This window comes from Calonectris borealis, chromosome 5 (assembly GCF_964195595.1).
Source record: "Calonectris borealis chromosome 5, bCalBor7.hap1.2, whole genome shotgun sequence".
Lineage (NCBI taxonomy): Eukaryota > Metazoa > Chordata > Aves > Procellariiformes > Procellariidae > Calonectris > Calonectris borealis.
This window is the reverse complement of record NC_134316.1, coordinates 12,983,095-13,004,320: the sequence shown is the minus strand read 5'-3', so window position 1 is coordinate 13,004,320 and position 21,226 is coordinate 12,983,095. Positions and strand designations below refer to the sequence as shown.

The 21,226-nt window shown below is 38.5% G+C and overlaps 1 protein-coding gene and 1 non-coding gene across 3 annotated transcripts; one reads left to right on the top strand and one right to left on the bottom strand.

Moving 5' to 3' along the window:
- Positions 1–31: 31 nt before the first annotated feature.
- Positions 32–19,700, bottom strand: MOK (MOK protein kinase). Of its 2 annotated transcripts, XM_075151066.1 has the most exons (12): positions 19,437–19,700; positions 14,690–14,804; positions 12,763–12,852; positions 11,096–11,166; positions 7,283–7,361; positions 6,728–6,776; positions 5,636–5,814; positions 3,097–3,198; positions 2,500–2,673; positions 2,154–2,265; positions 1,351–1,551; positions 32–1,264 (listed from the first exon to the last, which is right to left on the bottom strand). In XM_075151066.1, exons 1-12 carry the CDS (start codon positions 19,441–19,443, stop codon positions 1,184–1,186), a joined length of 1,260 nt encoding a protein of 419 aa, XP_075007167.1. In that variant the 5' UTR covers positions 19,444–19,700; the 3' UTR covers positions 32–1,183. The 2 variants fall into 2 exon arrangements, with proteins under 2 accessions (XP_075007167.1, XP_075007166.1); XM_075151065.1 differs by lacking the exon at positions 14,690–14,804 and having other exon boundaries at positions 19,437–19,511.
- A 1,260-nt stretch (positions 19,701–20,960) lies between these two features.
- On the top strand, positions 20,961–21,034 carry TRNAI-AAU (transfer RNA isoleucine (anticodon AAU)). Its single transcript has one exon. It is a non-coding gene; the product is annotated as a tRNA-Ile (tRNA).
- The last annotated feature ends 192 nt before the right edge of the window (positions 21,035–21,226 follow it).

Here is a 21,226-nt window from a genome sequence, read left to right as displayed (position 1 = left end):
CCCAGAGGTGTTTGGTGGAAACACCCAGAGGTGTTTGTACTGGAAAAAAAGCTGATCACTTCCCAATTATGAGCAGAGTAACTTTTAGAATTATTAAAAAACCAAAAAGAAAGGTATTTGCAAAACCTGTCTTGCATACATACTTGGTAGGCAGAAGATTTTTAAACCCCCAGCTAAGTATGACTTGCACAAACTCATTTGTTTTTTAAATAGCAAAACTGCTTTGTAAAACATCACCGAATTTAAGTATTGCAAATTAATTATTGCAAATTTTCAGGAGATCTCAGGAGTTTTAAAAGCAATGGTATCAAATTGCAATAACTACTCTTTCCAAGGAAGATAAAAATGCTGCCTTTTAACGCTTACCTTTTATAGCACTAGGAAACAGTAACGTATTAAATTGGTACTGATGATCTGTGTGCAAAATTTCTGAAACATGGTAAGATATATGCCTTTACTGCTCTTTTAAGCAACTAGCTGCAATATCAGTCACTGTTAAAACTTTTGATTAATATTAAGATCAATGGCTTGAAGAAAACTATGACTAAATTTTATTTGTTTTTGAATCAGATAAAAAGTTGCTTTAGCTTTTAGCTAGATTATAGTTACATAAAAATATTCAGCAGTTACAGAAACTGCATCAAAATCAAGTATCTGATACGATTGCATAATCTGCACATTCTCAATAAAACTTGAGGTTGAAGTTATTGAATACAGGAGGTGAATACTTTCCAGAGTTGACTGAAAAATAAAAATATTTTACATCTAAAAAATATACAAAAGTTAGCTGTCATTTATAATATAATATGAAAACTTATATTTTGTGGATAACATTCCATTCCTAATACTGAAGCTCAAAGAATCCTTTCATGTTATTTTTAACCAACCTCCTCCTCCATCAGGTTCTAAAAGGGAAAAATACTTAGAAAGTGCGATACAGAGTGCTCTCTAAGCTCTGCCAGAACAATGCTTTAATTAAATATTGATACCCTTCAGGAACAGAATACCAAAATGGTAGGTAAGCAGCCCTTCATAACCTTGTGGGGTTTTCCTACAAATTGTCAGAGAAACACAAAATAAGGCACTGCTGTTCTTGTTAGACCTCTAACAACGGAAGCATGATTGGCTCGCTCTCACTGCGTAGTCGTGCTTTTCCTCACACTCCAAATACTTTACAAGGTGGTCAGTAACCTCCTCCTCTTCGTTCTATAGCAGGTAAGTGGAAATGTTTTGGGGAAGACTTAAGTGCCTTCTTTTTCTCAGGCTGTTGAGGAAACAACAGACGTTTGAAATACACTCTGTAAAACACATTTCGCTATTACACTTTAATGAGCAAGTTAGAGTCTATACCTCGATATTTGATCCAATAAATCTAACAGACTGTAAAATAGAGGTTTCACCACTTTCCTGAGGTACCCGGCAAACTGAATGCAATGTAGGAATAGGACAGGAAGTCAATTTGGCTCCTCCAAAAAGATTTAATTTCGGTAATTCTCCACAAGGAGGTCCATGTTGTTGTTTTGTTTTTTCCTGGACTTTCCTAAGAGCATGCTTTTAAAATAAATAAACAAGATACAATTTCTTTCTGAGAACATTTTAAAGAATAAAATTAAAAGAGAAAATCCAAATAATCAGAAAAAATAACAGCCAAATACTACTTCAGCTAATTCTTTTTTAAAAATTACTACCCTCACTTGATGTTTCTTACAATTTTTCCCGAAGGAACTTCTTACAAAGCCCACATTGATGAACACCAGAACCAAATTGGTGGAAAAAGTGCCTGCTCCTATGGAAGGAGAATTCATGCTTTCAAGGTTAAATGCACAGCAGAAAATAATTTGTAATTTTTTTGCTACTGTAATCTGTTTTTTTGAGGAAGAACCTGTATTTTAGAGTTTTTCATGTAGTACTAACTTCTATCTCACCTTGCAGATATAGCGAACCCTTAAGAGTGAACATGTTGAGTATTTTTCACAGAGCTTGAATATAAACAAAGACCCAACAAACATCAGACCCAAGGAAGATCAGTGTTTACGTAGACTGAATAAAACCAAGTAATTAGCTTAAGTAAAACATTTGTTCCTAGCTAACAAGCTCAGTGTCACAAATTACTTTCTCTAAATGGGCTGACAATTCTTCCACTTAAATATTACCTGTCTTTGACTTTCCTTTGAAATTTGCCACAAACGCAGAGGTACGTGCCCTGCTGTATTTCCTAGTAATCTTAAATTTTTGTGCATGGCTAAAGCTTGTATATCAGCTGCCCTAAAAAGTTTGGGGGAAAAAAGAAAACACAGAAGAACCATCAGTTGTGCTTTAGGTGAAGTTTGGACTCAATGCAAAGAATTATCTTGACTGAATTATGTTCACTGTATGGCAAGCTAAGTACTAGCACTGTAAGCAAACTTCATTTCAGTCCACTTTAAATAATAAGCACACAGCGTTCCCCCCACTTTTTAATTTCAGTCTTTAAGACTGAAGTGATTTGAAGTCACTTGCCAGAGTTCTTGAAAGTAAGAGTGCTGTAATGCTTGATGGGCAGCAGTTCTCTCATCAGGATCATATTTTATCATTGCATACAGGAGAGAGAAGCCTTTGGGAGACAAATTGTGCACAAGAGGAGGTATTCCTTTTCCTTTTTTAAAGGGGAAATCAAAACTTGCAGTTCTTGACCTGTGTTAAGCAAGTTGAGAACAAACAGTTATTCATGCATATTCAGAGAGAATTACAATTTACTGAAAAAAAAATATTCTCATCTGATTTAGGTAATCATTTATTAGGGACAAGTAAGTAATACCTGGGAAAAAAAAATGTTTGCTTTCCTAACAAGTTATGTCATTGGCCTTAAAGATACTATGGAAATAAAAGGCCAAATAAGATTGATATAAGCTCAGATTTCCTCTGCTCTGCCTACAAGGATCAGGAATGTGTGACTACCTCTGCGTAGGGATAGAAGACACTGCTCTTTGGTCAGCAGCCATCACAACAGTATTAGATTTTTGTGGTGGTTCCCTGAGCAGAAATTGCACGCAGTTGTACAGTTATATTGTGGATATTTAAACAGTGAGATTAATAACTATGCGTGTGCATACTTACTGCTTGAACTTGTTGAGAGTTTTGTTAGTAGGAGTGCCTATAACGTCATGGATTTTTGAAATTTGGTCCAGCTCATTGGATCCAGGAAAGAGAGGATGAAAACTGCAAGGTAAGAGATGGTATTAGCACTACGGAAGACACGATGAAACTAGTTTAAGTGGCATAGCTGCCACTTCAGTTAAAAAAATTTCATCTATGAGGAAGATACATTTTAGAATTATTTATTTGTGGACTGTTTAATACCAACCAACAACTGAAGGATAGTATGTGAGGAGCAGATTAATATAACTGCATGTTTGGATAGAAAGAGTAGCTTGGATTATTAAACAGAAACCTGTAGTTGCCCTCTCCTCACAGGTTTGGGGTAAAATATGTAAAGAGAACATTCCTCCTGGTGAAAGGCAATAGATATGCAATTGTGTTTTCTTCTAGTGAAGTGGCAGATCCCAGAAGACAATGTGTTTTCCTCATTTTAAGACAGCAGAGTCAAGCAGTCCCTCTTGTTGTGTATGCACATAGAAATATATATTTATAAGAAACATTCCATTCCTAACAGACAGGTTCTTTGCAAGCAGCAATACTGGAAAGATGGTAATTTGAACTGCATTCCTGAGCTTGATCCTCAGTTAATATAAAACTTGCACAGAGCCCTTGAAAACATTGTTACCAATAGAGCAATCTGACTTAACAAGTAGGTCCACTAACATTTGTTTCTTGCACACGTTGCCTTTTTCCACGTTAGCAGAGCATTTCCTTCGGGTTATAATTTAATAAACGCTTCAGTAGCACTACGTGATTCCTGAAAGCAATACATTCAGCCCTCTCTGTAGAAGGAGGAAACTTCTTTTAACTGTTTGCAAATTCGATCAAACAGCTGGCTGCACACTTCTCTGAATGTCTTTATAAAGCTTTGAGTAGAGGAAGGAGAGAAAAGAGATCTGATTCATGTTGTGCAGCTATATCAAGACAGGCAGTTGGGAGTAGGTTTTGTGTGAACTACAAAAATGTGCTGTCTCTAAATGTAAAGCTATAACTTAAGGAAGAACAACTGTGCAATCCACAAAAAATGTAATCCAGGAACCATGATTTATGAGGAACAGAAAAAGGGAGAACCAAGATTTGAAAGATAAGCATGGCTGAGTAAAAGACTAAAAATTCTTACAAAATGTGGTGTAAAGCATAAAGGCTTATGCAAATGTTCAACAGCAAGAACTGCAAGATGCACTTAAAAAGAAACAAACCTGTCCATAACTTCCTTTAGCTGGGCAAGACTGTATCATTTTTAATTTGGTAATTTCCAATAAACATCCCTCATTTCTCTCTGAACACATCTATCAGGTCTCTGAAAATGTGCAGTGGTTGCAAAGAATGAAAATTGTTACGTTAAGCTAAAATTATGAGGAAATATCTGTAAGGTTTTTTGCCCTAAGAAAACTTAACTTTGCAGCGTGTAATTTTCTTGCCAAACTTCAAAGCCCACCTGATTCAAATTGAAATGGAAAAACATGGCATTTTTAAAGCTTTTGGTCCCAATTTACTTTGCAAGAGAACAGCCACATTTGGGATTTTTCTGTTAACAGTTTTCTGACCGAAGTAGAACTGTTTCTACAAGTTAGCAGGCAAAGCATAAGGGTTGTCATTTAATGCGATGGTGATGGCAGCAGCTGCACTTGCCATGTGGAGGAGGAGGAAAGAAGCAAAGCAAATGTTATCACTCCTGGTTGCATATCGGAGACAGCAGTGTGGGAGGAGAATAAAGAAGAACTGCTGCTGTTGCTAGGGCACAAAGATATTGGAGAAATACTCATGGTGGTTATTTTTCCTTTTTTCTTGAAGACCAGTGACAAATTTTTTGAGTTATAGTTTCATCATCATCAAAAAGCTTAAAGGACTTTAATCCGGGTTTTCCTGAATTTTTCCTTCATCAGAATCCGACTTTAAAAAATTCCAGGACATAAGGCACAAGGGTCTTAAACATGCTATATTATAAATCAAAGTGGTAAATCAGAGGGAGTGGCTTCTCTAATCTCCTCTGTTTTTGCAGAATAGTACGTCAAAAAAAGAGGGAAAAATTTTACCATTGAGTGCATTAACAAGATTGAGGATAGTTAGCAATGCTCATGACAGGAAATGAGCCATAATGTCTTCAGAGAGAAAGCAGAGAAAACACATTTTTACCAAACACAAACATGAAGCCAATGGGAAAAAACAAAACAAAACAAAACAAAACCCAAAACCAAAACAACCAACAAAACAATCAACTGTTCAAAAATGCTATTTTACTTGTAAATAATATTTGTTGGTACTATGTTCTCTTGAACATCCCACTTGCTTTATTACTAACCTGCCATAGGGTGAAGAGAGTGCCAAACAAGACAGGATTACTGCCTCATGAACCTGCAGACTAATCACAGAAGAAGCTTCCACAAAACCATGGAAACAAAGATCGTATTACCTATACCACGTGCTCCTTATTTGAGTTATTTACCTTTGATTTTCTTGATTAATAATAAGCAAGACCCTCCACTGAACACTGTACCTTGTGATTTCATAGAAAACACAGCCAGCACTCCACATATCAATTTTGTAACTATAGTAGCCATTTGTAAGTAAGTATTCAGGTGCTCGGTACCAGCGTGTAGAGATATATTCTGTATGTGGCTGCTTAGAATAGATACTCCTACAAGATCCAAAATCTCCTAACTTCAGGGTATTCTGCTGCAAAAATAAATAAAGTATTTTGACAAATTAGAAACACTGAAATATTCAAGCAAAGATTTTCCTTAAACATGTGGTCATCATAACAGATTATTTTAAGAATAAACTTTCAGAAATCCCAAAGATAGTATTAAAGTGGTAAAACTGCATTTAAATAGCAAGAAGCTCCAGGCTTGAAGATATCTGTGTCCCATAATAATGTGCAAATACCGTTCTCTACATCATTAAAAAAGTGAGCCAAGAGTTAATTGAAAAGCATATGGACTGTTACTGAAGGGAAGACTGCTAAACAGGACATCTGGATTAAGTTATTTTCTTAGTGTTTAGCAGTGATACAATAGGTGGCTTTGGCTTCTCTTTGTAACGGCTTCTCCTGTACACTTCTAAGACTTAAAAGAAAATTTATCTATCTCCAGAAGATAAAATTTCATAAACTGAATTTTGAAGTCCTTGCTTTTCAGACATTAGCAAAATAACATTCTGAAACTGTCAGGAGAATAGATTTCAATGAAGAAATCTTCTGAAAGCTAATACCTTCTGCTCTCTCTTGTATGAATAACTTCCACTAAACATAGGAATTGAATGTAGAAAGAAAGGGCTGCAGAACTGAACCCTATCACTTGTTTCTAGGTTAACATAGAAAGGAAAATATAAATTAATAGAGGATAAAGAACAGGTTTTTAGATTGGAACACATGCAGGCTGTAATGCATCTGATTCATTTCAGGTTTTAGCCAATAACAAACTTGCTTGTTCCTTCTTCTAGATCAGGAATATGGTATTAGAAGTAACTGTCTATATATTTTTTAAAAACTGTATTTTTATTTATGAAGAAGCATTACCTTCTCAGAGTAAAGAGAAAAATACTGATATACTTCACTTTCAGTTAAATATTCTCACATAAAATTAATTACCTTTATTAATATGTTTTCTGGTTTCACATCTCTGTGAAATATCGCATTTCTGTACCAATATAAACACACCAGAGAGAAGAGTTCAGTAAAGAGATAAACATTATCAGTGCTTCCAGTTATTTGTAAAAAGATACTTAAAGAAACGAACACTTTCTTCAAACTTATCAACTGCATAGTAAAAAAAAGAATTTTGCCACCATGGTGAGGCAACAGCTACAGGTATGGGAATGGGGAAAGGGCAAGCGCAGGAAGGGGAGGCCAGGCTTTCTGCCTTTGCCCTCACCAGGGTCACCAGAGGATTGCAAGGGCCGCCCGCCCAGGAGGGCTTCCTGCAGCAGGGACTAGAGCTCCTTCGGGGCGCTGGCAGCAGCATGGGCTGCCTGCCGGCTGCCTTCCAGGGCTCCGATATAGGCAAAGATGCACCTGGGCAATGGCCTTTTTCCTCCCGGCAGCAATCTGCTGCCCCAGACAACCGTATGTCTCTGCTTAGAGATGACCCTGAAATAAATGTATGATACATTTACTGTAATGCTGTTGCTCTACCAGGTCTCTTACCTATGTATGTAATCAAGAGATTTGCATAACTGGTACATGTAGTTCTTAATTTTTTTTTCAGGTAATGGCTTTCTCCTTCCTAGAATTAAATTTCAAGTTGTACAAGTCCTTTTTAGCCAACAACAGAACACAAAAAAATTACTCTTCAGCTTCCAATAGTGCATCGATATTACCTTTTTCAATTATATTATTTCCGTCATTTATAGCTAGCTTTGTAATCCATTTTCCACTCAACTTCAGACATAATTTAGATTTCAGTATGCACCAGAATAGCTCAGCTAACAACTGTCAATTCAATAGTCTGTAATCTGCCTTAGCTTTTACTGCACGTTTTTCTTGCAGTATCTGTTTCCCCGAGTTCTAACAGAACTGCAATATTTTACTTCTAAACATCTAATTTCCTCTCTAAACAAAATAACTGTCCTTAAGGTTCAAGATTCGTGTCAATCACCTCAAATTACTGCAATGCTTAACTGGCTGTGATTCACATTTGACTTGCAAATTAAAGGTTAACCTATGTAGTTTAGCTTGCTATTGCCGTTGTGCAATAATGACAGTTATGAAATGTATCTATTTTTCAGAGCCACTCAGTAACTACTCAGCTTTTTTCTTTTATAGGCTCCAAAGGCCTTTTAATCTTGCTGTAATGCCTTTATGTAACGCTGCAATGTCATCAACGGAGGCAGAAATGATCACATTTTTGAAAAACAAAGCAGGTACTGATCTGCCTGATGACAGTAGTATGAGTAATTGGCTGGGGAGGAGGAGGGAGATTATCAGGACACTAACTCATTGAGGCTGCAAGTCCTAGCAGCCAGCGGGACTTGTGTTCCTAACTGATTACAGTACTCCTCCAGTCAGCCACATAATCCACTGAGCAGGATTAGATAACAAAGCACTTGAAACCATTGACATCGGGAATTGTAGTATTGTTACCCCAGTAGAAATAAATGGTGTTTTCAACATCAGGATTTTTGTCATTTACAGTAGAAAAGATATTATAAAATGAAGCTATTCAAACCCACTCAGATTATCAGTAGTATTTAAAAAAACAGGCCTTCATAAAAAGAAGTCATGCTCAATTGTTTTTTCATTACAGGTCACTAGTAAAATCTGGAGCAGATGCTCTTCTACTTCCAGATTTATCATTAGAGAAACTTTATGAAGCGAATCACAAGGCGGTGGGCACTTAAGGCTACAATTGCTACAATTGCTTAAGGCATCTTCCCCACCTTCCTCCTCTGAGCCATATTTTTTTCATCGCTTTAAATGACCAAACCATTCTTGATTAAACAAAAGGCAAGACTGGTTTTCAGTTATTAAATGACTTGTGATACCACTATAAATTAATAGCAAGAGTATTATGACTTTGTGTAAGGACAAATACCCTTATCCTGATTGAAATAACATGCATCTGTCAGTTTATTAAGGAAAAAAACAAAAGGATCAACTTTTCATGTTAGTAGCATTACAGTGAACTGTTCTCCTAATTACAGAAGTGTCTCCATACACCTTGTTAAATTAGAAATTCATTTTCCGTCAATGCCTGCTTCAAGTTTTTCTTCATTACAAAATTTCATACAAACCATGCTTGCCTCTAAATTTTTCTAACTTAAACCTTTTTTAAGTTGTTCTGCACCTATATTAAACTTAATTTTGCAAGACTCAGAGTAGTCAAAGACAAGCATTTGCATTACTATACAATGTAGAAATTTACAAAAGACTACAAATCATCTGAAATGTAACTACTTTTGTACACTCTGAAAACTCTTTTGTGATAGAGCACCGCTAATAACACAATTGAATTGTTCTACAAATTAGTAGTGCACTCCTTCAAATCACAACGCTGAAAATTCAAAAGGAGCTCCTTCTACTTGCCATTGTTATCTAGATATCCTCAGTCAATAAGTGTTCTGGCTCAGAACTAAGATGATTTTCCAATTTAATTACATACTTGGAATTTTTGCCGTATTTATTGTTTGAAATGACTGCCACATGTTACATTTCTTGACTTTGCAATAAGCCACAAGTAGAGTTGTTTGGGAGACAAAACAAATAAAAAACTATTTCTGCCCCCTAGAAATTGTGGTGTTGATACGTCTACTTTGAAACTCCAAAACTAATTTCTGAAAAATGCAAAACACTTGACACAAATTAAATACTTCAATACTTCAAAATATCAAAATACCTTTTTTTATTTATGATATTCTCCATAGGAATCTGTTGTTCATTTTTCCATTTTATTCTATGATTTGACAAGCTCCACCCCATGAGCCACCACCTTGTACAAGGTGAAAAAAAGACATTGTATCATGGGAAACACAGTCCAGACACAAAATCCAGACCATAAAGAAGAACCAGTAATTTATAGAAGTTCAGATAGACCTAGATTAATGTTTAGATAACTCCTAACTGCAGCATTTCAGATTACAATTGAACACAGATTTCATTTTGAACTGATTCACCATGCCATAAAAAAGGAGGTTTTTAAAACTAAGTGGCAGGAAAACAAACTTCTTACAGAAAAATTGAATTTGATAAAAACTGTATTTTAAAATGAAAAAAAAAAAAAGCAGAACATACTGAAACTATTAGACTAATTTCCATCTGTATACAATGCTTAATATAGCGGCTTTTCCATATGAAAAGAATGAGAGAAACACTGAGAAATGTAACTAAATGAAAGCAAATACTCTGAGGTAAAAAAAAGGCAGTTAAAGAACAAACCTAAACATTCTGATCTTTCATAAGTACAGTACCTTTCCTGGAAGGAGAATATGCAGGATTGTTTTTAGTGCACTGGACTAACTTACTATCCAATGAGGACTCCTTCCTATATGCTACTACTCTGACTTTACAACTTAACAAATTTATCCTGGAAAAATAAAATGTCTTATTAAAACCAGCAACTATTCATGTCTGCTTCAGTGATCAGCAAACTGTATTTTAACCTCAAATTCTTATCTAGGTCAGAAACAGGGTGACTCCCTTTGTTAGAGATCTGAATACTCAGTGTCACTAACGTAATGTTTGGGAGCAAGTCTTTTATCTATTCTATTACACTGAATGACAGTTGCATGCTCAGTCATTGAAATGAATCTCCCAACTGTTAAGACATTACAAGTTTTTAATTATGCAGAAAAAAATCCTCTTTTAATATTGAATTATAAGTAAGTGCCCCTTCATTTGCTCTGTCCAACTCCTTTGGTGTCCTTATGAGATCTGGTTTTAAATCAGCTTTTGTTCTAAACTTTTTTGTAGGAACTCTTCCTTAAGCTTTATGGTCTCCCATCTGCTTCGACAAACAGCTGTAGAATTTTTAAATACAGGAGGTTTCAGGGAACAATGTTATTTTATAGAGAAAACTTGGTAAAAGGCATTTTTACTAGATATAAAAACTGAAAATATTATTCATTGATTCAGTAGTTTTTGAAACAAACGGGAATAATTTTCTTGTTATATCATTACAGTCTGACCTAACAAAGAACCTATTAAAGTTGTACTTTCTGTTACATAAAGCAATTATTTTGTGTTTTGCAGTCAAGGTTGTTTCCCTGCTTTCATTTAAAGTTTGACTGTAGAAATAGATGGCCGTTGACCTGACTCATTAGAAACCTTCTGCATGCACCCATGTCTTAAACATTTAAGTGGGCATATTGCACTGGAAAGAAACAAAGAGTAAAGCGGTATGGCACAAAATTTCCCTATGAATTTTATAATATGTAACGGTGAACAACCAAGTGAAAAATAATTAATTCCACTTTGTGATCTATACAGAAGGGTTTGTGTGTTTCTCAAGCATATGCTACATACCTTTTATCAGCTCATAAATATTCATGTCCATAAGTTCACATATCAGTGAAAGGGAGCCAGCTTTTTTATCACTGAAGAAACAAATAAGGAGACTTTAAGTTAGAAATGTTGATTTGTACACAGTGTAGAAAAAAGTACTTAGTTTAACCAGTATTAAAATGGACATTTTCATTTTTAATTGATACTTTCTCATAGAAGTTTTTCAACTTAGGGTCTGAGGTATCATAGTTTTAGTTTATACTATCCAAAGTGTCCGTTGCAAAAGTTAACTTATTTACTCTGTGAAGTTATTTGAAGGCATGTTTTCTGGGCGTATCACACTACTCCGTATCAAGAGATTTCCAGTAAATTAACTGATACAATCTTACAATAAAAGATAGGAAAGCCGTTACGCCATATATGAAAATACTTTCTAGTTAGGTCACCAGTAGTGTTCTATTGCATGGAAATGAGTGTCTGACTGGAATCTCTGTTTTGCTGACAACAGCAGTTTTAAGTATTTTCACGATATGATAATACATCTGACACTTTGTTTTCCATTTCACTGCCCTGCAGAGGCTGACGTCTTTAGATCTTCAGTGTTTCCTACAAGATAATTGCATTAAAGTACATCCCCTCTGCAATGTTCCATTAACCCAGACAGCAAAAGGTTGAGGGTACAATCTGCAATTCAGTTTGCAGACAGACTGAAAGAGCTAGGCGAGCTGGCTGGCCATCTGGATTACGCTTCGTTAACAACGCGGCAGCTGAGGCTGAGAATTCCAGAAAGCTAAGCTGCTGACATGATTACCAGCTTTCCATATATTTGTAGAAAATGGGCCTGTCAATAACAGTGTAGTACCAGCACCCTGAGCAGAGGAACAAGACAGCCTCAAGAGCAAGGAAAAAATATTTTAAAGCAGTCAACAAGTTTTGTGTCAAGTATTTGAATAATGAAGTATATGTCTGCTGTTGCATAGTGATGAAATGTAATGCACAGTAATGGAGTAAATGCTGTCATAAAACCTGATCTCTTTGTGAGACAGAACATGTCCCCAGAAGACACTTAAGTGCCTAATGAGGCTAAAGAACCCAACTTCATCACTGATTGATCTCTTTCCAAATTCATAGCTCAGCTGCTGCCTAATTCAGATGTCTAAACTTTTATTATTTGCAAAGGGGTGTCTGTAAAGTTGCCTACAAAATGATACTGCCTAATAAGTTGCTTGGATCCCTAGTTCAAACTGAGAAGTCAAACCAAGATCCTTGAAATACCAGAGCCTATTCCAGCACATAAGCTCTGACTGTGCCTTACCAAAATACTGTCTCCAGTAGACGTGATGTGCAGTTAAAGCACCCACTGGATATGGGACATGGGTTGAAATCACCAGCAAGTATTACATATTATGATATGAAGTTTAGCTATGCTTAATTAGTCTGTAATTTTAATAGTGATGTTGAAATATTTTTGGTCTGCTGCAAAAGAGCCGGAGAAAGTGAGAGCTACATCAGATTTTCTTAACAAAAAAGGCACGAAGACTTCAGAATTTGACAAATTTGTTGTTTTTTTCTTTCTGTTGGAATAAAAAGATGGTTAAGTGCCTACAGGTTGCCTCTAGTCCCAAACGTTACTGAATATTGTTCAAATAAAGGAATAAGGAAGAAAGAAATGAATGCACCATACTTACAAAACAACTTCATGTAACATAAGGATATTAGGATGTGGACTCAGCCTCCTTAGCGCTTGTATTTCTCTCAGATTATTCACTTGTTCCATACTAATGTTGAATTAAAAAGAAAAGAGGAAGACTGACTTGCAATCAGGGACTGGATTATAATTGTCTTTCTTCCCTGCCATGAGACTGTCAGAATCTACTCCACTTTAGTTTGTAATTGAACTTTCAAATGCAGGACCTGATAAATTGGTTGCCTGCTTTGTTTCTTTATAGAGCAAATCAGTAATCAGGAGAATGGCTTTATTCCTTCTTGCAGTCTGGAGTAGCTGGACTTACCCAAACAAGATAAGTAGCAATGTCTTGTGCTCCAGACACCAGTTACCACACCAAGGAGCTATCTGGGAGGAATTTTGTGTTGCATAATAGTATGTATGATACTGTTTATTCTGTGCTGGTGTAGCATACATTCCAACTACTACTCAGCAAGATGCTGAAAGTGACAATCTAGCCTTGCCAAATTTAACATTTAAAATTAAGTTTTGATGGTAACGTCTTACATGAAAAATAGACACTATTCAATTATTGTTTAATTATTATGTTGCCCTCCCAGACTTTAATGAAAAACAAAACTACATGCTACAGAAACTCTGGGGAGGAAGCAGGAAACAAATTGCTTTGCACACAATTTAATGGATCAGAACAGGACACACAAGCCTTTTCACAGTCTGACTTAAAGCTAAACACCAAACCAATATTTTCCAATTTGACACTAGGAGAAATACCTTGTATGGGCAGGTTCTGTTTAAAACACTGTTATCTCTTACTAAAAGAGTTCCTTTCATCAAAAGAATTTGTCAGTCAATTTGTCAAGGGGTTAAAGGCCTAAAAGATGTTTTAAACATGCTACCTGAAAAAAAGAGTCTGCTTGTTATGCCCTATTGTTATGCCCTACCACTGGATTGTATACCATCTGTCCTTGATGTAGCTAAGCAGTTAGTTTAAATACTCTTTTGATCATAAATTGGACAATTTGGTCAGCTGTAGGTAATGTATAAATGGACCAACAGTTGTCTAACAACACAATAGAGAATCAGAAGCCACATTATGTGAAGATATTTGAGTTCTCTTTTTTTTTATTAACTTAGAGTAATTTTTTCAGAGCTCCACTTTTCCTTAAGTCTTTGAAGCTCTGAGATACATTGTGAAATCTCACCTAAGAGCAAAATGTCCCATTTTACTTTGTGTGTACAAATGTGTCACTCCCACTGATTTCACTAGGAAATTAATATATTTAACTGAGAATACAAAGTCAGTGACCCAAACGGCATTGTTTGGCACTTACATATTTGGAGGAGAATGTCAAGTCTATGTCTACTTCCACACAGCCCTCTCCTCTCTTTTCCTAACAAAGAGCACCTATTTTGTGACCAAATATCATCTTGCTCATGGATGTAATTAAATATAAATGCAAATATGAAGTAGAACTAATGCTATACATGGACTGAGGATAAATACAGTGCTTTTAACTTGCATTAAAACAGTATTTAAAGTAAGACTGAAAAAAGTATTGTCTAGGGGGAGGACTGACACATTTCCTCCTCCTATTATTATTTACAGCAAAAAGAAAAACAGCACAAGTATATTCAGTGCATTTGGAAAAGCAGAAATCAACAATTTAGTCCCCATTCTTCTCATTTCACCCTCGACCCAGTGGTCAGGCAGCATGCAGTGGATGACATCAATTAGAGTATACTGAAGGAAATAACCCCAATGCCAAATGGGAAGGCCCTGCATAATTAGCAGCAGAGTTCCCTTTCTGTACTACATGCAAACCTTTTTAATACATGTGTATTCAAAAAAATTCACTTAGTCTTAATTTCACATTTCCCCACCGAATTTAAATAAGATTTTCTGTAGTACTGTGATTAATTATGCATACCTTTCAAAATGTTGCTTCATGTGTTTACATGCATAGTACTTTCCATCCCTAAGACTCAGTGTCTTCAGAACATCAGAAAATGTTCCCTCTCCTATCTTACCAACTGGTTTATATTCTAAAAACAAAAATATACTGTTTCAGTATGTTTAAAATAGGAATCGTTATGAAGACTGCATATTAATCCATACTTGATTTGTTAAATTCTAATGGAAAAATTTTCAATAAAGGTTTTTTTTTGTTAACACAGAAGTTATTTGAGAGAAAATATAACAAATAACAGAAAATGAAGTTTTGGTGCCCATATTACAGAAATCTATATTCCTAAAAGTAAAATACAGTAATTCAATCTTGGACAATACACTACTACTTCCTTGCTCAGAGAGATGGTGCCTCTGCACACAACACTTCATACCTTTTTTCTGCTGCAGCACATTAGCAACTCATACCTGAACTTATTCTTTGCTTCTTTCACCAAAAAAAACCCTTTATTTACATTGTACTGGAAACATAAAATTATCTTGAAAAGTAAGTGTATCTTGTCATTGTTCCAACATGGGTTTTTGGGGGGTTTGGGATGGGGTTTTTTGTTTGGTTTTGGTTTTGCTTTTTTTTTTAAGCAAACCAGTTGCTGATTTTAAAGCTTTATTCCTATATTAAATTCAGATACGAGTTTTGCACTTGTCCAAAAATAATACTCGGCTTTAATAATGAAGTGTACCAAACAAAAGGATGTGAAAATCAGTCAATTCTAGTTCTGCAGAATTTTAAGAGATGAAGCAGAAAACATAAGGGTGATGAAGAAAGCTTTATTTATATTAATTTCTGAGTCTTTTCCTAATTTCCTTCAGAATTGACATTTCTTTTCTTTCCTCCTTTATTCTTCTTCAGCTTTGTGATTAACTGTTCCTTACCAATCCCACTGCTTGGTTCCCTTCACCCACTTTGTCCTCCTGTTTCCCTTTATTTTTAGCACCTGCAGATTCTATCCTTGATAATCCTTCCAGTAATTTCATCTGAGCAAAAACCAATTCTGGTTAGCACTATGCTGCTGTTGCTTTTGACATAGTCTTATTATTTAAGAAAGATCCAAACCCAGTCATTTTGAGGGAGGCAGAGCAGGAAACCTCTTTTATCATATTCAACTCTTTATGGGAGTCAGAATAACTGTAGGAGTCTTAAGCTATAGCTTACTGCTGATAGCAGTAAATTCAACGAAGTGTAGTTGTCTGTATTAGTTACTGTGACAACAGTCCCTGGCATGGATTTGGCCTGTGACAACCACCACTCTCCTAGGCACCTTCCCAGCCTGATGTGAGGACTCCTTCTAAGGTAATTCCTCAAGCAGTTTCTGTCCTACTGCCTTGTTTTGGAAGGTAAGAGAATTTATTAGCATAGATGTGGGCCATTTCATGCCAGTTGCTTTTTGTGTCCAAGAAGATTTCCAGATATGTTTAATTTACAAGTATAAATACAGCCTTACAGTGGAGAAAGCCTGCCAAGAAATTTTGCGGAGGGAAAAGTTAGCTAGGCAGGGACATTCTAACGCTGTCTTCCAACTAGCAATCAATTTGTGTTGTCTTCATCTCTTTTCTCCTCCCCAACTTTCACACTTCTGTTAAAAAAATTACTCCTTTCCTTGTGATCCAAATGCTTGTATTTAAATTAGTAGAAACCTTCCCCTTGCAAATGCCTCTTTTTCCAATATAGTAGCAGCACTTTTGTGAGAATCGTCAGTTGCTCTTCTCATTTTTATCACCTGCTGCTTACGTTTTCTGATCATTATCCATCATGCTGGATCATAAACTAAACAATTAAGCCATCTAAATTTGAAAAATAGAAAAACGCAGAGTAATTTAAAAATCAATGGCACTGTCTAATGAACTCTATACAGACAATTTACATATAGAACTATTTTAAAAGCAGAAACAGAATTTGAAAATCATTATGGGTAAAGGAGGCAATCCCCAACAGAGACTCCAAAACAGGGAAGAGACCATGAGACCATTTAACTCTTGTGGCTGCTATTTGATAACTGGTCAATCAGTACTTTAAGCAAGGTGATCCCTAGCCTTCAGTGTTCACTAAGCAACGTGACTGAGCAAGTAACGTGCTTTGTCAGCAGAAATCACACTTTGCACCATGCTCTCTATCCCCACTGTAAGTTTTAATTTCCTATCTAAATAGCTAAATATAAGATGGAGATCACAAATTCAGAATACTTAATCCCACTCTTACAGAATTCCAAAGAAAAAGTGTCCACAGATTTTTTTGGTAGCAACTGATACTCTCCAATCAGTCAGATACACACTGGCTATGCTATATGTTCATACAATGTCACAGCCAGTCCCTGTGGCAAAAAATACCCAAGGGAGACACAAAAAAATTAGCTATTTATTGATCTACTCTTTGATTCAGACAAACGGCAATCCTGTATTTTTCTTTTAAATGCAAGTAATTGATTCTCTGGCATAAAAAAAAAATTCAAATAATATGATCTGAAAATAAGATCTTAGTATCTATGGTATTAACACCAGCCATAGGTGTTAATGAACGAAAGCACTTAGTCAGAGAAACACAGGGAAAGCATTATTGTAAATTTACTGAAAATATTTTTATATATATAAAGAAGTCAGATAGTATACATTTATGTAATTTGTAATTTTCTTCTATACATGTATTTTGCTCCTACAAGAGAAGTCCAGATGACAGCGGAGGGCTCAAAATAATTTGTTGGGTTTTTTTTAATTTTAAACTGAAGAGTTCTAATAGTGTAAGAAGAGTTAATTCTTCACACACTTCAAAACATTCGTACCGCACTAAAGATTTTTTTCATGTAAACGTGTAAGGTTTGATATTTTAATTTTTTACAATAGAATGCTATATATACAAAATAAAAAACCCACACATAACAAACAAATGAGGCTTTAACCTGGCACTTAAGAGAGAGCCATCCAGTGAAAAGAATGACAGCAAAGACCTGAATAATTTCAATTGATTGAATAAATTCCAGAATCAGGAATGAAAATCGCATTATTTGAAATGTCTCTTTGACGCACAAAATCAACATGTAAACTCTCAACAAAACAGGTCACTGAAGATGAGAGCGCTTTTCTCTTAGGGAGAAAATGAGAACGTTCATGTGACAAGTTAGTTATTGTTTAATGAGAAGCTGAAAGGAACTCAGACATAAGAACAATAACATAAAAGTTTATGTAGAGTAAGAAGAAATAAAATTTAGACTTCGAATGTACCAACAATTTAATACAAATTTTGAATTTGCGTTCACAAGCCAAGATTTCTGGAGATTCTTAAAAATGCACTTCAACACCACACAACTGATCCTTCGAAAGTGACCAAGTGGCAAAAAAACCCCACCAAAACAACGGACTTCAAATACACACTAAAAGAGAACAGTCAGGTCAAAGCATGTCAATTTTAAGCTATGAAACTTACTACAGCTACAGAACAAAATTAATTACCACTTAGTTTACCCGAATTTGTGGTACTTAAAGATGAAAAATGACAGAAATGTTAACAATTTTATCAGCATTTTAAGATTGAAAGCTTTGAGGATGAAATTAAATAAACAGGGTTTTAATTACACTTGCATATAACATTAAAGAATAATAAAGACCGAATCACCAGTTAGCAATTCTTTCATGGCATCTATAACAAGCTAGACATTACCTAACCTCTTCCTTCCCCCTGCTCTGTTTCAGCACACATAGATGTTCAGGCTTAGAATGGTTAGCGGAAAGACAGACAAAGGTTAGGAAGAATGAGTTTTAGCAACCTGAACTAGTCTAACATCAAAAAAGTGGCCATGAAAATGACAGAGAGGTAATCATTCAATAGAAGGACAGTTTAATGTGCAAGAGGCCACAGGACCCAGGAAATTAAGAACAACATAAATTAAAATTATGGGCAAGTGACGGAATTCAAAGACTATACCCGTATTACTGTAACTAGAGAGCACAGAAAATCAATCATCATTTAGAATTAAAGAATCCAATGCAAAATGACAGAAAAGATAGCTGCAATTTTGACTACAATAGTCAGAACAGGATATTATAAAAACCTAAAGCAGACGTTTTGTTGTGAAGTGCTGAGATGCTGAGGAAGAAAAAGCCATGACATTTAAATATGACATTGATGCATGTGGGAAGAGAGAAATAACAAAAAAAAAAAATGAAGAAAGCAACAAGAAGTTCAGCTTCAGCCACAGTCACAAGGCCACGGCACATAATCATTGCATTCAGAAACGTGCCAAATGTGTAGGATGTGACACGGGATGATTTGAAGGAGGATGCTAAGTAATGGAAGGAAAGGCTTGCAGAACAAAAATGAGAAAACTTAGCAATTTCTGAGAAAGTACTTAGAGAGATCAGAAGACACACAGGCTACTGCTTCACAGGAGTGGGAGAAAGATTTATTAGCAGCCTGTTGAAGAGGAGGACTGGCATGCAGAGAGAGACCAGCGTTTACGTGTGTGGTCTCGGCACGGAGATCTAGGAGCTGGCAACGGGCTGCAGCGACGGCGGTTTCCAGGGACTACAAAAGCACCTGCGACCACCTCAGCCCGGGTGCTCCCCGCGCGGCCCGGGACCCCAGTCCTCTCGGGACAGTGTCGCGGGTGACGGCCGGCCTCCTCAGAGGCGCCCGGGCCCACGCCACCCCTGAGGAAGGGCCCTCTGCCCGCGGCCTCCACACCGAGCAGGGCCCGCTGCTTCCCCCCGCACGCCCTTACTGTTCATCCTGCGCTCGCCTGCCGGTCTCGGGGTGAGTGAGAGAGCGGCCGGGCGCCCTCTCGACCGCCAAGCACCTCCCGGCCCAGCCCTCAGCGCGCCATGTTGTATTCCCGTCACCCTGGCAACCGCGCAGGCTCCGGCTCCCCGCCCCAGGCTCCGGCCCCGCCCTCGTGACGTCACGTCACAGCCCTCTACACCGCGGCACGCCGGGCCACGCAGGCGCAGTGCAGCCGCCCGGCCGGAGGGCAGGGAGGTGACGCACGCGCAGTGGGCACCACGCAGGGGCAGCCGCCTTCATTGCCCCGCCTCTGCCCACTAAAAGCACCGCGCATGCTCCGGTGAGGGAGCGACGGCGCGGCCGCGCCGGAGGTGCGGCGCTCGGTCAGGCGGCGGGGCCGTTGCGCGGCGCTGCTCGCTGAGGCGCGGGGCGGGCGAGCGCCGGCGTGGCGGGTGCCCCTTTCGACCAGGGAGCGTGTGGCGGCCTGGCGCGTTCGCCTCGCCACGGCCTTTCGGCCTGCGTACCTCCGCCTGTGTCTTCGTTTGTGTGGAGCGATTCTGCTCCGCGGGCTTGCGTGTCCCGGGGCGGTGGCGTTGAGCCTTCCATTGGTAGGGGGTTGGCGTCTGCCGCTCGCGGTGCAAGCCGGTGAGCGCTCCGTAAAACCAGCGGCGGCATCGCTGGCCCTGGCTTGTGTCAGCCACTGGTACACGCGCGGCCGGTGCAGGCGCTTGGTCTCCGCACTGCTCCGACGAGCTCAGGTTTATCCCTGGTGATCTCCTGGTCCCTGGTGGTTTCCGTGCGCCACTGCAGGTGCGAGTTACGCGGGCTTTATTTCTGGCTGGGCGAGGCGAGTGCGGTGCGCAACTCCAGTGCCCAGCTTGCACGAGGAGTAAATGCAGAGACGAGGATCTGGGCGGCGGCCTCGCTGCCTGTTAACCATGTTCTCCTCACCGAGCTGTAGCGAGCCGGACTCCAGAAGACGGCATTTTGGGGAGGTGTCTGTGCGTCCCCCCCCGCCATGGCGTTTGCCTTTTGCTAAACGGACATAATGTATTTTCGTGTAGCCTTCAAAGCTGAGAAGAAAAGTTGTCTTTTAAATGCTGCATATGTAGTAAAAAGCAAAATACTAGGAAAAGGTGAATCATTTGTCCGTGCAAACTAAGATCCTAACAGTGCATTAAACAGACAGAAGAGTAAGTGCTTTAAAATAAATGCCCAAAATAAATGTTTTAATTAAATGGAATCATATCCTAGAAAACCTGAGGAAGTATTAGCCTATTGACTGAGAGGTGAAGTCACCCCATGAACGTGTCCTGTGGTGGTTGTTACCTCCCAGGCGCTGCATCTCTATAGGCGAGGCCGAGTGCTTTCTGGTTGAGCTGATCAGTGAAGCGCGTGTTCCCCCCTGTGCGGTCCCGGCGCCGGCGCTCCGCCTGCCGCCTCTCCCGCCCGCTCTCCGCCGCCGGGACCGGGCGGTAGGGCCGGCGTGCCCTATCCACCCCTAGCGGAAAGGCTCATGTCGGCGGGCCGGTTAGCTCAGTTGGTTAGAGCGTGGTGCTAATAACGCCAAGGTCGCGGGTTCGATCCCCGTACGGGCCAAGGAGTAATTTTTTTCTTCCCTACACTAAGTTTGTCCCGTGCGCTGCCTTCCCCGCCGCCGCGCCCCGCCCTGCTGCGGCACGCGCGTTACCTCTGCACCAGGCCGCAGCCGCGGGGCGCTCAGCGCGGGGGCCGTCACCCAGCGCGGCTGCGGCACTGACCGTGCTCCATCGCGCTCCCGCGGCTGATGGA

What these genes read in the sequence shown, in the direction of transcription:
- MOK (XM_075151066.1), bottom strand. An exon ending in CAGAAAACATATTAATAAAG is followed by an intron (nt 5,815 to 6,727) that starts GTAATTAATTTT and finishes TTATTTTTGCAG; the next exon opens with CAGAATACCCTGAAGTTAGG. An exon ending in ACTCTCAACAAGTTCAAGCA is followed by an intron (nt 2,674 to 3,096) that starts GTAAGTATGCAC and finishes TGCTTAACACAG; the next exon opens with GTCAAGAACTGCAAGTTTTG.